The following is a 14,965-nucleotide window of genomic DNA, read 5'->3' on the forward strand; positions in this document are numbered from 1 at the left end:
GCTGAAAGCTGCTGCAGTGGTACATAGGGAAACGTTATATTTGTGTTTTCATGATTTGGGCGTCAAATTATACTGGACGTTGTGTTTTAATTTCAGTCTGTTTAAAATATATGCGTCCAATTTTATATGCATTACTCCAGCATTTCATAATTGTGGTTAAGATCCCTAAAAGAAAACACATCGTAATCTACAGAACTCTCACCATGCTTTCATATGCTCAAAATGAGTGTAAGCATGAGATCACACAAAATATAAATGAGAAAATGTGTACATTATAACCCTGGTTTGTGGTGAAAAAATGAAAATACTCTTATATTTTATTTGCTGTTCAATAATAGTTTAATATACATTTTTTTTATTCACGAGATATATACAATACAACAAAGTACTATTTTTCCAATTAGGACATTGTGACGAAAAAATGAAATGGTCCATTCTCAATGGACAGCTATATTTGACATTACAGGATGCACAAGTCCACTTATTAGTCTCACAGAGTTACCTAACAATTTGTTTCCACATGGATTAGGCATTGTTACAGACATCTGATATTTCCACATCAGTCCCCAACAATAAAATGTTCCACTGCTACTGGCTGAGCTGATGGGTGGACAGCACTGACATTCATTACCGTTATTGAAGATAATGTGTGTGGTAGTTCTATAGCACTGTTTATATCAAGTAAATGTATGCAGTCTACAAAATGTAGTCCTCTTTACACAATTATAATAAACTGTATTGAATAACTACACCAGTTTTGAATGCCGTAAAGAGATCAGATGAAGCCAATGTATATTTAAAAAAGCATAGCGTATATTGAACTGGGAGACAACTCAATGAGATTTTATATTTTGAAACATAGATCTGAATTCCTTCAGTTTTGTAGGAGACAATTTTTATTTCGTTGATGTTAAAATACAGTCGCAATGTGATTTAGGCTATGAGATTAGTATACGATGGCCAACTCTTCAAAATCAATTCAAGGGGTCTTGATCATCCTATTTATAGCAGACCATGCGCTTTGGCAATTGCCACAAAAATATGTCACTTGGCAGGAATCTAACCCTCGTCCTCAATGTAACTTGGCGCAGCGGCAAGCACAGTGACCAGCTGGTTATTAAAGAACCAAAGAGTACAGCTGCTTATTACTTGCAATCGTTAATTTTTGAAACAATAAGTGAAGTACACAGAGGTGCATTAAATGCGTTCACGCTGTGTCTTGTGATACATTTGGGACGTATTCTCAACATATCCGAAAGGAAGGCTGCGATTGTCTGGTTATCTTGAGTGTAAGCGGCCCCAGGCTACGATGGTCACAGGGAGAGCTGCCGAGAGGCGGCCAACCTCGGTGGGATACGGGAGGTAGAATGAGACCGAAGTATGATTCAAGTAACGATTAATCAGCCAGCGACCAGATAACAAAACACCTCTAATAATTTGTGTCTCGTTTTTACGCTATCATTTATATTTGTCCTGTTACATAATTTGTATATATCGTCGCTCAAGAATCCTGAATATAAAATGAGCATATATTTTGGCAATGATATTTAAATTACCTTTTCTCGTCGTACGATTCGATGCGTGTTTTGTGAGCATACGAATACATTTTAATGTATGCACCATTACATGCTTCCTAAGCACGTGTCTGTGCAATGTGCATGTGCAAGATGCAAATCAACGTTGGGCTTGAACAGCTATATAACAAATGTTCACCTTTGGAAAGGTTCACAGAGTTAACGCTTGTTACCCAGTGATGTTTCCAGCAAGCGCCATGACTGTTTATTTTTAAATGTTGTGAACAATAGACAATACATATTACGACGTGCATTAATACTGTGGTGTATACCATTTGACACCACACGTGCACATTTTTACTTGTGCAAACATGACTTTTGGTTGATGTTTTAAAGTCGTGGCTATCACATGAAACACGTGTGGCAAGTGGTACCTTAACCTCGCCTCGGTCTCCTCTAGGTCAGCTCACCCTAACACGAGAACCCATTGTTACGTGCCTGCCTCAACAAGCACACTCAGGAAATGGTGCTGGGTACACGACCTCCTAGTGTGGTTTAAGAAGTGCCTGTAACAGTACTTGTCCTCACAGTGTGTAGGGCTTAAAGGGGGAAATATCCTCGAGCTCACTCGCTGCTCGCCTCAAAGGTCTGGAACTAATCATGCCAATCAGACACACACGACACAGTAAGTATTTACTAATAAGGCAGATGTAGATGCTCCTTCAATTCCCAATCATTACCAATGAGGCCATTATATTGATGGAGTGAGGGTACAGGCAAGAGGGAAATTGATTGCTGATGCACAAGATGGAGATAAGAGTGTTAAAGTACGAACGATTACATTTTGACAAGGACAGTCCATAGCTGAAGCTTTTGTTCTCGCAAGTACTGTAAGGGAGCATCTATTAAGGCTAATATCTGGCCAGTGCTGATTTTTACATACTTCAACAGGCACCCATGTAAGGCCAAGTCAACCTAGTGCGGGCCCGGACAGGTTCATATCGTAGATTCTACTGAAGTCATCCATGCCGGGAAAGGAAGTTGGGTTATCTGGTTCGTAGCGCAGTGTGCGAACCACTTCGGCACGACCACTGCACCCCCTCAACACATACACTATCACCGGCCTATACGATTGCCACATTGCGGGGCGATAAATACACACATATAAAGAGTGTATTTCCACACTGAAGACACATAGACAATGCATTCGAATCCTATTACATCTTCCAATGCTGTCGACTCTGCTCTGCCTAAAATAGATCTTTATAACTCTTTGGTTCTTTCGGTAAAGTCACGTAGAAAGAAAATTAATTGAATAATAATTGAATACGACGTTTCGATTACAACACAAGCAACCATCATCAGGTAAGAATGAATGAGAAAACAAACATAGTAAACTTAGAAATATAATGCAATACAACACAGAGAGTCGGCTAACACAACAGTCAACACCCTACCTGGTTGATTACGTTCTTCCAAAGATTGGTAAATTTTATCTTAGATCTTTATTTATTACGTCTCACATGCTTGCCTAAACGGAGTAATGCTGCCGTCTCAGCCAAAGCTAATTCCATGTGCTGTAGGCTACTAGCGTTTGAAGTATGATTATATAAGCAATAGTAATTGCTATTTTACAATACAACCGAGAGTATTGCGAGATCGTGTTCAAAGAAACAGGATGTTAAAACGTAACAATAGGCACAGCGGGAGACAAATTAAGCTCATACATTTTGCATTTTTAGGAGTAACTTTCTCACAATATCTAATCACGAGATTTAGCAAATATGTCAAATAAAGTATGCAATGCACGGTGAAAATTGTAGAAACTAAGATCAATTTAAAAACATTCCTGTAAAAAAAAATTGAGTGTCAACGATTTTTAAATAACAACAATAAACTTGTAAGTAGCAATTACTATTGCTTATATAATCCTTCAAGAGGCTTAAAAACTCACCTCTATAACCATGCTTTCGAGCGACTTTGAGCTTGGCTTCGCGCCTCTGAGTTGCGGCCGTTACGTCCGCAAATTTGCGCGCGTTATAAATTGCATTATTATTATTACGTGCCACAGGGGTATGAATGACACATTTTTGTGCTCAATTATACGTGAAGTGTGCTGGAAATAAAGACTATACTGAAAAAGAAGTCCAACAAAATGAAAGCAACAGCATCAAGGTATTTTAACCTTTGTAAAATAAATGCTCTAATCACATAAAGTTGGTCCATCCATTAAATGGCTTTAAGTGTCTAACATTCCTAATTTCTCTTCTGGTCACACGATGCTGCTTTTTAATCACGAGTAATAATGTCTAATACACTATTAGACATTATAATGTCTAATACACTATTAGACATTATTGTAAAAAACAAATAAAAAGTCTATCCTATGTGTTAGTTAAAAAAAAAAAATTATTTTAGGCAGGAAATTAGTTTTCAAATTTAGATTTTTTTTTTCTGGGTCGGGGGAACCCCAGACCCCCTTGAAGATTTGGTCCCCCCCAATGTTGACTCCATGGCTACGGCCTTGCGTTATATAATTATTCTCTTAAGGTAGCGCTATTGACAAATGTGTTAAGTTTTTTTTTATTTGTGCTTGTGTATGACTGGCAACGCATTATCACCAAATAATTTGTTTATTATTTGGCATGAATATGACCAATGCTTTGCTTTTATACCAACTTGGCCCGTGTTTCTCCAGAAAATTGGTGGAAATGTATGATTAGGTGCCAAAATGTTTACAAATGTTTATAAAACATTTTTTTTACCTATTACGATGTTGTAATAGGTAAATTCCATACTCCTGTGACCAGTGATGCTTTGTGTGCCAAATAACCCGTGGATGTTATTATGTAAATCATAATAGAAGCTTTGAATATTTAATTGCCCTTCATGACAACACATGTCAGTATACCGTTCTAACAAGAAGGAAAACCACTTCATCCAGATAGAGCTGGAGACTGCGCATGTTGGTCCCTGACTTATTTGTGTTCTGTCATAAATCCTAATCGGGGTATTCTGTGTCACTGAGAAAGGCTAAGCCAATGATTTGAACTCCCGTCCTTTGCATCAACCCATGATATAAATGAGTGTGAGTGAATTCCTTAAGGAGGATGGTTGCAGACCTGTGAATATTAATGCAGTAAATGATAATGGCGGTGAAGATTTTTCAGTGTTTTTATTGCTTTACAATTTTCATAAGGGACCAGTTACAAGGGAATACCAGAATCAAACTATTTGGACATATTTGTGGCACAAATTGAAAATAAATCTGTGAATCTGACATTTAAACAGTGGTAAGGGAAAGTGCCAGCATATGTATTCAGAAATGATGATTCATAAAAAAAAATACAAACCAAGGCACACTAATGAGACAAAATTACAAGAATAGCATTTACCAACCAACCTTAAACAGAATCCCTCCATATGGTAATTATGAATGACTGACAATAGTTACAGGAATATGCATATAAACATTTAAAATTTCCTCTGGAACGCACTTCTGAACCACAATTTGCCTGTATTATGGTGGATGCTAAGTTACCTGAACTGCTGACTTCGGTCCAAAAACTTCTACGGCATTATATCAATGTTTAACAAGCACACTGATTAAGCAAGGCTTCACTACGTTGGGCTAGAATAGCGAATATGGGTACTACTTCAAGATAAGTTGTATGACAAAAGGGTGAGACTGAGTTGCAGGGAAATAGGGCATTCAACTGGTAAGTAAACATGGAGTTTGGCTGTCACACAGGCAAATTTGAAAAGTAATATTTTCCAGCTAAATAACGTAGACAAGTCATTTAGGCTGATTGGGTGATGGATAAAATTCCATGAGCTGTTTTCTGGTCACCCAGTCCAACCCTGAATGAAAATAACAAAGCAGCTAATTTCAGGATGAGAAAAGATAGCATTTGTGGAAATCAGGTAGTTAATGAATAATTAATCCAGATTCTAAAGTCCAATGTTATGGAGAGCAACGGGCATTGCTGTGATTTTGAAAGCAGGTCATATCTTTGTTCTCATATATTTATATTTTACGAAAATCATGTGGTCAATCAATTGCAGTTAAAACCACTTGACTGCCAGTATGGCTCAATGATACCTCATTTGTCAATGCACGATTATATATTGAGAAATCAAGATGCAGAGACATGCATTTTATTAACTTATATAGGGGGATATGAGGTGACATTCACATATTGGCAGTGAGCCATTCATGTCTGGCACAGCGCTCTGTATATGCAGTTTTATTTTGGCTGCACCAAAATTGAGTGTCTGCCAGTTTTACATGGCCCTTGGCCAAAGTGTGACCCACGTCCATAAAGTTTCTGAAAATGCATGTGCATTATCTCACAAACCGTTTACCCAGCTGTGTCGCTATATGAATGTCTGTCCTCAGTATTGTCCACGTCTTGCTCTCTATGTCTTTATCTTCGTATTTACCTCACTCCCTTCCATTATTTATATTCTGGCCTCTCCCACATCCACTATCCCGACCTGGCTTCCCCTACATTTTCGATCTCTATCACTCAAATTCTTTTTCTCCCGGTTTCTCATTGCTTTCTCTCAATCATTCCATTAATCATTCTCTGCAATAGGGCTGTAGAAAAGGAGAAGAATGAAGCTCAATTGGACGAGATGCTAGCAAATCCTCATCATAACTGTCTGAACGTACTAAGCAATATTTGGACGGTCCGCATGGGACACGGTAGACTCGTCAAATATGTACATTTCATAATTTACACTGCTTGTGGCTATTGACTAAGATGGGAGGCCTAAAAACGCAGCTCCTCACCCCAGCCGACAGCCCTTGAGTACACAGTTTGGCGTCTCGTGGGGCCCCTGACTTTGAACTTTAAAATTACCCCTGTGAAGATGGTGCTAGTCGCGGCACATTAGCACAGGTTAAGGCATGAAGGAGCCCTGGTGCAGGGTACACCAATCCTCATGGAAAGCCTTGACTAGCTGGGGTTGGGGATGAAGAGGTCCTAGGGGAATTGGGAAAGGTGCTGTGGAGTCAGGGAGAGTTGCTCCTGGCAATAGTAGCAGAGTATCTTCTATTGCAGACGAATAGGACCTGAAAACATAGGCTAAACTTTCAAATGCTCTATTTGTTACCAGTGTCTGCCCGTGCATGATACTCTACTGATAACAGGTCATTATAAAACTTGGTTTTGATCTCGTCAGAGTTGGCCATGGTAGGGGCATAGGCACTGATGATGGTGGCCTCCTTTTTACCCAATAGGTGGAGCTTTAGGGTCATTAAACGGTCGTTTATACCCTTGGGTAGGCTTGCCAGTTGGTTGACCAGGTGGTTTTTTACTGCAAAACCAACATCAGCATCACGTCTCTCCTCCTGGCCTCGTCCGCTCCAGAAGAATGTGTAACCTGCACCCACTTCAGTCAATTGTCCAGTATTGGCCAGTGGGTCTCACTAAGGGCAGCAACATCCACATTGTATCTGGCTAGCTCTCTGCCCACGAGGGCAGTGCGTCTCTCAGGTCTTTTTGATCCGGATGTGTCCATCAAAGTGCGCACATTCCAGGCGCCAACAGTGAGTGATATCACTTTGGTTTTTTTCATTTTATTAGTTTTTCGACCGCAGGTATGGGGTAGGCTGGCCAGGATGTTTTGAAGCAGACAATATTTAGGGTACCTTTTCTAACCCTTTCTCACTATGGAGGTGAGCAGTGTGATCCTGAATAGGGCTCAGGGTGCTGCCGGACTTCACTGCTGCTTCGGTCCAGTGAGGGAACGACCAATATCCTGAGCCGCCTGCGTGCAGGTTTGTGGCTACAGCTTTCAGCATATCCGTGCCTGCTGATTCGTCGCTCACCCATCGCCACAGGACTTGGATAATGACGATCGTAAAGTGCCATGACTTGCGCAGAGAACTTGGATGTAAGTGAGGGTGATTTGCGCAGCGTTAACCTCACTCTCTCGACCAGCCCCATCTGTACCCAGTGGCAAGACGTAGTCAAGACGACTGGAGATGGTCCTGGTTGCAGTGGAAGGTCCAAAGACCATTTTGGTGAAATTTCCTCCACCAGGGGTTCTACATGCCCAGACTTCTACAAGCTGAGTTTTCCGGGTTAGTTAATCGCCGCCCGGGCTTCAGCGTTGGCAGCTGCTGACTGTAGCGACTTGCCAGGGATGTTGAGCCTGGGGTGTTGTCAGCTGCTGACTGTACCGACTCACCAGGGATGTTGAGCCTGGTGTGTTGTCAGCTGCTGACTGTAGCGACTCACCAGGGATGTTGAGCCTGGTGTATTGTCAGCTGCTGACTGTAGCGACTCACCAGGGATGTTGAGCCTGGTGTGTTGTCAGCTGCTGACTGTAGCGACTCGCCAGGGATGTTGAGCCTGGTGTGTTGTCAGCTGCTGACTGTACCGACTCGCCAGGGATGTTGAGCCTGGTGTGCGCCTACGGTAACAGCTAGAGGGCCGGCCCAGATGGAACAAGCCTGAGGCACAACGAGCTGGTCAGACCACATAACAGGCAGCGTCACTGCACGTGCATGCAGGCAACAAGTCAGGACACCAATTAACGTGATCTCTTAACTTCGATAACTACACCTGCCATTCTCTTACTGTTGGAAGTCAGAAAAAATTCATATGCTCCCCGTACTCCTGTGACCAGTGATGCTTTGCGTGCCAAAGAACCCGTGAATGTTATTATGTAAGATCATAATAAAAGCTTTGAATATTTAATTGCCCTTCATGACAACACATGTCAGTATACCGTTCTAACAAGAAAGAAACCCACTCCATCCAGATAGAACTGGAGGCTGCACATGTTGGTCCCTGACTTATTTGTGTTCTGTCATAAATCCTAATTGGGGTATTCTGTGTCACTGAGAAAGGCTAAGCCAATGATTTGACCTCCCGTCCTTTGCATCAACCCATGATATAAATGAAAGTGTGGGTGAATTCCTTGAGGAGGATGGTTGCAGACCTGTAAATATTAATGCAGTCCTTGTCTCCTGTAGAAGAAAACGTGACATTGTGAACTACGACATCACTGTTGTGTACAAAGTGTCCCCTTCCTCCTAAATGTAACTATAGTCTTGGTTTAGGTAATTTAAGACATGAAAGTGAGAAAAACACAAGTGAAGCCCAACCTCACTGCTTAAGTTTTTATTTTCACCACAAAATATTTCAAATAATATAACTATATCCATTGCTCACCAAGCTAAAGGCCACACTTCTTTTTTTAAAGGTCTCAGTCCATCCCATATACCGAGCGACTCTAGTCATCCATTGTAACGGATGTACCACTACGATAATATAACGGTCCTTCAGTTACCGTGCAAAGCCTCCACTGAGTCTCAAGATGTATTCTCACGAGCATTTCGCTTGGGCCATTCGACCAATCTGGCAGTGAGTATTTTAGCGCGAGCCCAAAATCTAGCGCCTGCACAGAAAAAAAACAATTGCACAGGTGAATAACACTCACGAATCTATGTATACGGATTAGTCAGCCACCTGCTGCCAATCAGGGTAGGCGTCCCATGCCCAACCGTGGCCTGTGCGATCTACCAATATTCTGCAGAGCCGCCACCACATGAGCGCGGCTCCACACTGTTACCCAGGCCCACCGGCCACTCGCGCGACTTAGAGTCCACTGCTCACAGTGTCGGCCTCCTCGCTGTCGGCCTGCCCTGGCTGGCAGTTCGGCAGGGACTTGAGGTACTCGAGATGGCGCCGCGTCTCGGCCTGGTTGCGCCGCACGTACACGACGACGTAGACGATGACCATGGCGAACCAGGCGGCCATTGTGAGCAGCATGGCCACGTCCGTGGTCCGGCGCCGTCGCCCGCCGGCGACCGCCGAACCCCCGCACAGTGCGGGCAGGGCCCGGCTGAGGGTCTTCCCCGCCAGCTCGGGCACGAGCGCTGTGCGACACAGGGCCTCGCCCACCGGGTCTGCGTCCATGACGCCCGAGAGCGCCTGCTGCAGGGCGCAGTCACAGTGCCATGGGTTCCGGGACAGCCTAACGCGCACGCTCATCATGCCCTGCGCACGCACAGCACAGGCCGCGGTGAGTTACACACTCTGCAGGGCGCACAGCAGAAGCAGTCGATGGAATTGTCGTGCTTGGTCTAAGTAATCGCAATGTGTCTCCAAAGCTCAGGCGAGGGAGGCTTCTTGCAAACTTTGTGAGTGAGCCAGTGGTAGGTATTCCACATTCCCATGACATGTACAAGTATATCCATATAAAGACCCTTTTTTAATCTTAAATCAAGAAAGCGATTTTTTCAAATATAAATTTCAGCCCCTGGGAGGAATCTACCTGTGATGATAATCATTTCAATATCCCCTACAAATAAAGGGGTCTAAGCAGCTATAATCGCAATGGACATATGTAAACAACCTTTAAACTCTGGGATATATTTCATGTAAACAATGAACAATATAAAGCCAACCAACAACTCTCTAAAAATATCTAATATTTCTTCTTAAAAAGGGTGTCTCGTTTTACTACGAAATTGATTTGAACCTTTTTCAAACATTTAACAACTACATGGCCCCCAATGTAAGAATGTGGAATTTCCACCACTGGCTTGTTCCCACAAATAAGAGATGAAGCATCACCCCACACTCATTTGACCAGGGAGAAACCGATTTTTAAGTTGGCTACATGCATTTGCTGCAAGTTTGTTTATTGGGCAACTCCTGTGCAGGCTCTTAATTGATTACATTTGTTTTTATTATTTTGGTAATTTGAATATGTATTTAAACATAAACTCAATGTGGTGTGTGTGTGTGTGATTGCAGTCTGGAAATTTTTATTCGCAAATGTTTTTGACTTATATATAACCTGAACAGACTGCTGGGGTAAGTGTTGTTAGCGAGCACTTATGAAGGCCGGTAAGGCATATGAGGGGGTGGGTGGCCAACACCACGCTTGGCTGCCTTTGTCTCCACAGTGCTGATGTTTACACACTGCACCGTGTACTAATTAAAGGCTGAGTTGACATAGGTGAGACCCTGGACCTGTTAAAATATTTGTCAACAGGTGTTGGCTGTGAGCGGGAATCAAACTCGGGTTGCCGTGTTCATAGCGCAGCACGCTAAACGTTACGCCACCGCTCCCCACACTGCACACCCCTCACACACACAGATCCACATATGGCCAGGTGACACATGGGTTAGAGGTCCCAACTCACGGACCGACGGTTGTGGATTTAAATCCTTGTTGGAGTTTGACTCGGTTTTGTATTGTTCAGGGTCATTAAAATGTAAGCATTGCCTCGTGGGAATCAACAGTGGTAAGACTGAAGATAAATTGGCCTCTGCCATAAGAGCATCAAATTTATATGAGCATCAATATATTTGAGCAGATACGCTTTTCCTTATTTGTAAGGACACAAAAGAACCGTGAGGAAAGCGTAGTTTGGTCTAGAACTTGTAAGCATTGCCTCGTGGGAATCAACAGTGGTAAGACTGAAGATAAATTGGCCTCTGCCATAAGAGCATCAAATTTATATGAGCATCAATATATTTGAGCAGATACGCTTTTCCTTATTTGTAAGGACACAAAAGAACCGTGAGGAAAGCGTAGTTTGGTCTAGAACTTGTAAAACAGATGATCAGCGCATGTACACCGAATGTGAACTATCTGTATTGATATTCTTGTGCAGCTTGTAATGTAGTGAGCTGGTGAAAGCCTGTTATGTGTAACATACTGCACTGATTTGGGAGTGTCGTCATAAAGCGGAACTGAAAACATTTAGGCTCTAATGTTCAAATAAACGTTCATTGTAGAGGTTAATAAATTTTTATCTTCCACATCTGTTAAGTATTTTTTGTATCAAAGCACTTAATGGGCTGTAAAAATTGTAGTCGAGATAGCGTCGCAATCCACAATTCCAAATGATAAAGATATCCACAGATAAAGTGTTCACAAATTTATTTCATACTACATTATGCAGAGTATTGACTTACGAGTCTATATTGCAAAGGACAGAATTCCATTTCCCTGGACCTTTCTGTGGTTTAATTTAAAAAAAAGTTAACTGTAAAGTGAGTGGGAATCATGACATGTGAAAGAATGGCCTTGGACACAAAATTACTATAAAGCCATCCAGGACAATCAACACTGAGGCACTGTCTTAATTATTGTATACAAGGTGTTCCAGATGTCTTGTGACCCCCATTTCAGTCTCTAAATCTTAAATACATTTTTTTAGGTAAGGTTTGCTCACAACAGGAATGAATATGCAAAGCTATTTTTCAGAAGCGACCTGGCCACAAATGATAGCTCAACGAGGTGGCGAATCACGTGGAAATGTATAGAAGCCAAATAATCTAAACGCATGTTGATGATAAATGTGGAGAGAAAAACCACAGGACCCAGAGAAAAATCCATGCGACCACAGGGAGAACATGCAAACTTCAAATATATCGGCGTCAGGGTCAGGATTGGACCCATGACCTCCTGTACACCAGGTGAAGTATTTAATATTTCACCACCGTGGCCTCAAAATATTATGAGGATCAAGAGCTCTTTTTTTTACAAACCCTGTGAAGTGATTGTGAAGTTGTGTCCTTAACAAATACAAGGTGTGGTGTTTATAATGTTTTGTTCAATCAGATTTTGTTTTCCACGCTGGCTAAAAGAAACATTTTCTGGGTTTCGTGGCTTGCTAGCCGCGCTGCTAAAGGCACTTCAAGACAGCCACATTTCAAGCGCTGCAGGGAAACACCGAGAAATGAAAAGAGCACATGAATAAGAAAAGTTTTTGCGACTGATCTCAAGAATGTATTCTTGTCAAATGCCTGTCAGCCAAAACAATGCAATGGGCATGTAAGTTTATATCTATTTCTTTAGCCAGGATATTGTTTTTCCCCCAAAGTAAATTTATGAGAGGACCAAAGAATACAGTAGATATCAAGTGGATTTTGGGTATTTATATATGTATGTAGAACGTCTTTCATTCCGTACATAGCCAACTGTGGTAATCGGAGGTGTGGAGAAAGGACAACAAACTAAACACAAAAATCAGTTCTAGAGAAATTAGTTTTCAATCTAGATTTAAAAATGCATAGCTCCGGTGGGGCTTCCTAATATCAAGACTTGGTAATATCAAGTCATTTTGACATCCATTGCCTACAAATTGTAAGTTTCAGAGGACACCAGCAACACGGACATATATTCGTAAAGTGTGTATACATTAATGTATCTGTATGTAAACTTCGATTTCAACAGAAGAGATAATATATTGATGTGTTCTCATTTTGGAACTACAGTAACTGTCTGAAGGTTATAAGACAATAACATTGGTGGATGAACATTATGTTTAAAAAATGTTTGAGAATGTATGCAATGAAAAAATTACAAAGAGCTTTGTGTCGCAACGTAATCATTTTAAAAGTACTGTAGAGGCATGACGCCTTAATGTATTTAAATCTTAAAATGTCGATCAGAAATGCCCTTGTAAATTTCCGTAAATGGCAAGATTATCTTAATGGATTGTGTATTATTCACAGTCTTGCTATAAATGGCAGGGTGATACATCAATATAACAGCTTTTTACCAAGAGAAGACCATACGCTGGAATCTTGGGGTTCTTTTGAGTAAGTGGAAGTGCCTTAGGCGATGGCTGAGCTTAACCACAGCGCCTACTGGGAAAACGAATGGGGCATTTTTCCTGCTTAAAACATAATACTCTCGCCTAGCAATCGAGGGTGTCGTGGGGTTTCTTGTATTTTTTTGTAGAATGTGGCACTATTATGTGATCAAATGGTCACCTTGGAATGGCATCATAGCTAAAACTCAGGATTAACGATTGTCTATTGGTGTCCTTGGATCCCATGAACGATGATCGTAATTAAGATAGCAACACTCAAATACCATGAAAAGACATATACTATAAAGAGCCTATATTTAGCACATTTTTAAGAGAATCTATATAAATATTTTGCTAGATAAGAGCTACCAAATTTCGTAAATTGAGCAAGGTCATACAATTTTGGGGAAAAGAGAGGATTGGAGGATATTCCTGAATCAAGCAGTGCGAGCGAAGAAGCAGAAAGGGAAGTGGCTGAATAGGGTGAATGAGACGAAACAGTCAGATTGGTAGTCCTCAACAAGGGCACGGTAACCATGGTAGTGCAATAGAAAAGTAATTTAAAAATGTTCTTTGTGTTTAGTTTGTTGTTCTTCCCCCCCGCACCTCCGATGAGCACGGTGGTCTTCGTACGGTGCGAAAGAAGTTCAACATAGATACATGCATAGGGCGGTGACTAACCGCTGATCAACGAATGACTGGAGTGAACCAGTGAGTGCTGAATCATCAATCACCCCGACTATTTTACATTGAATTATATAAAACACATTGAGGTAGGAAGCTAGGTGGTTCACCTCAGCCAATTAGAAACGACCCTCTGGCTTCCCCTAAATCCACCCTCCAACCCTATCCATTCCCGCTTGCCATTTACCTAAACCTCAATCTGCTTTTCCCACACGTTTTATATTATTTGCCTTTAACTTCTGGAAGTTCATAGAGCATGTGTTGATTTCTGCATACAAGGCAATATATGTGTGAATCTGGTAAAAAAGAACTGCATCAAATACCATACGAAGCTCCCAAACGCCCTAAGGTAAACAGGCATCACAGTGTACCAACCACTATCAGCTCCGTCACTATAAACGTCATCATCATTATCACAGCAACATATTAAGAAGCTCCAAGAACTCACTAAGTGTTACACAAATACCCAACTTTACAACACTCTGCAGTGTAACTAGGACATGGTATGACATGCAGGAATATATTTATAAAGTATTCTATGATATTTCTTGATATATTCCAATTACAATATGAACACACAGATTCATTTGATAAGAATATGTATATTCCAAAACATCTTTAAGCAAAACCTACTTGGATTTAGCACTTAAGTATATATCAATAATGTCATGCAATACTTTTTTCATAACGTTAAATAATATTCAGCCTGTTAAAAGTTACAAAAAATAGTAGCCCGGTGTCTCTGAAACCGAGAGCATATGCACGTACACATACACATCAGCTTCCAATTGTAAGGTGTATTTGTCAGGTTATGGGTATAACATCCCAAACCTTGGTGCCTGTAACACAAAGAAGTAATTATCAATAGATAACCCGGAACAGGCCATCAAAAGAGTTTTAAACCAGCCAGCTGTAATCCTGTTGCTGATCTGCAGTAGAACATCGCATGTATTATGCAGGAGTAATATTATAGGTGAAGGTGGTATGACCCCGCAATTGCTTACTCAGACCACCGCTGGCGGAAAACCCTCCACTGGAGTGAAATATACAGGGCATTTGGTTTACTCTCCCACGTTGAACAGACGTGTTGGTCGAGGTAAAGCACACTTTACCCCAACCACACCTGCCAACCGACTGAGTATGGTGTGCCCATTTATGTGATTGGAAAGTAGTGGGGGGGGGGGGCATGGAGAAA

At 41.4% G+C, this 14,965-nt stretch overlaps 2 protein-coding genes across 8 annotated transcripts in view; one reads left to right on the forward strand and one right to left on the reverse strand.

Annotated features, from left to right (window-relative positions):
* The window catches only part of LOC133344908 (uncharacterized), an 842,858-nt gene that overhangs the window by 552,236 nt on the left and 275,657 nt on the right, over positions 1-14,965 (forward strand). The window lies entirely within an intron of this gene.
* Positions 7,228-14,965, reverse strand: part of LOC133344903 (leucine-rich repeat-containing protein 3B-like) — a 31,512-nt gene continuing 23,774 nt past the window's right edge. For all 6 annotated transcript variants that reach the window (XM_061555220.1, XM_061555224.1, XM_061555223.1 and 3 more), the window contains one exon: positions 7,228-9,529. In XM_061555220.1, coding sequence (XP_061411204.1) covers positions 9,128-9,529 — 402 coding nt within the window. In that variant the 3' untranslated portion in view covers positions 7,228-9,127. The remainder of the gene's footprint in view (positions 9,530-14,965) is intronic.

The sequence above is a fragment of the Lethenteron reissneri genome, chromosome 20 (assembly GCF_015708825.2).
Source record: "Lethenteron reissneri isolate LAM-NWPU_2019-01 chromosome 20, ASM1570882v1, whole genome shotgun sequence".
Taxonomy (NCBI): domain Eukaryota; kingdom Metazoa; phylum Chordata; class Hyperoartia; order Petromyzontiformes; family Petromyzontidae; genus Lethenteron; species Lethenteron reissneri.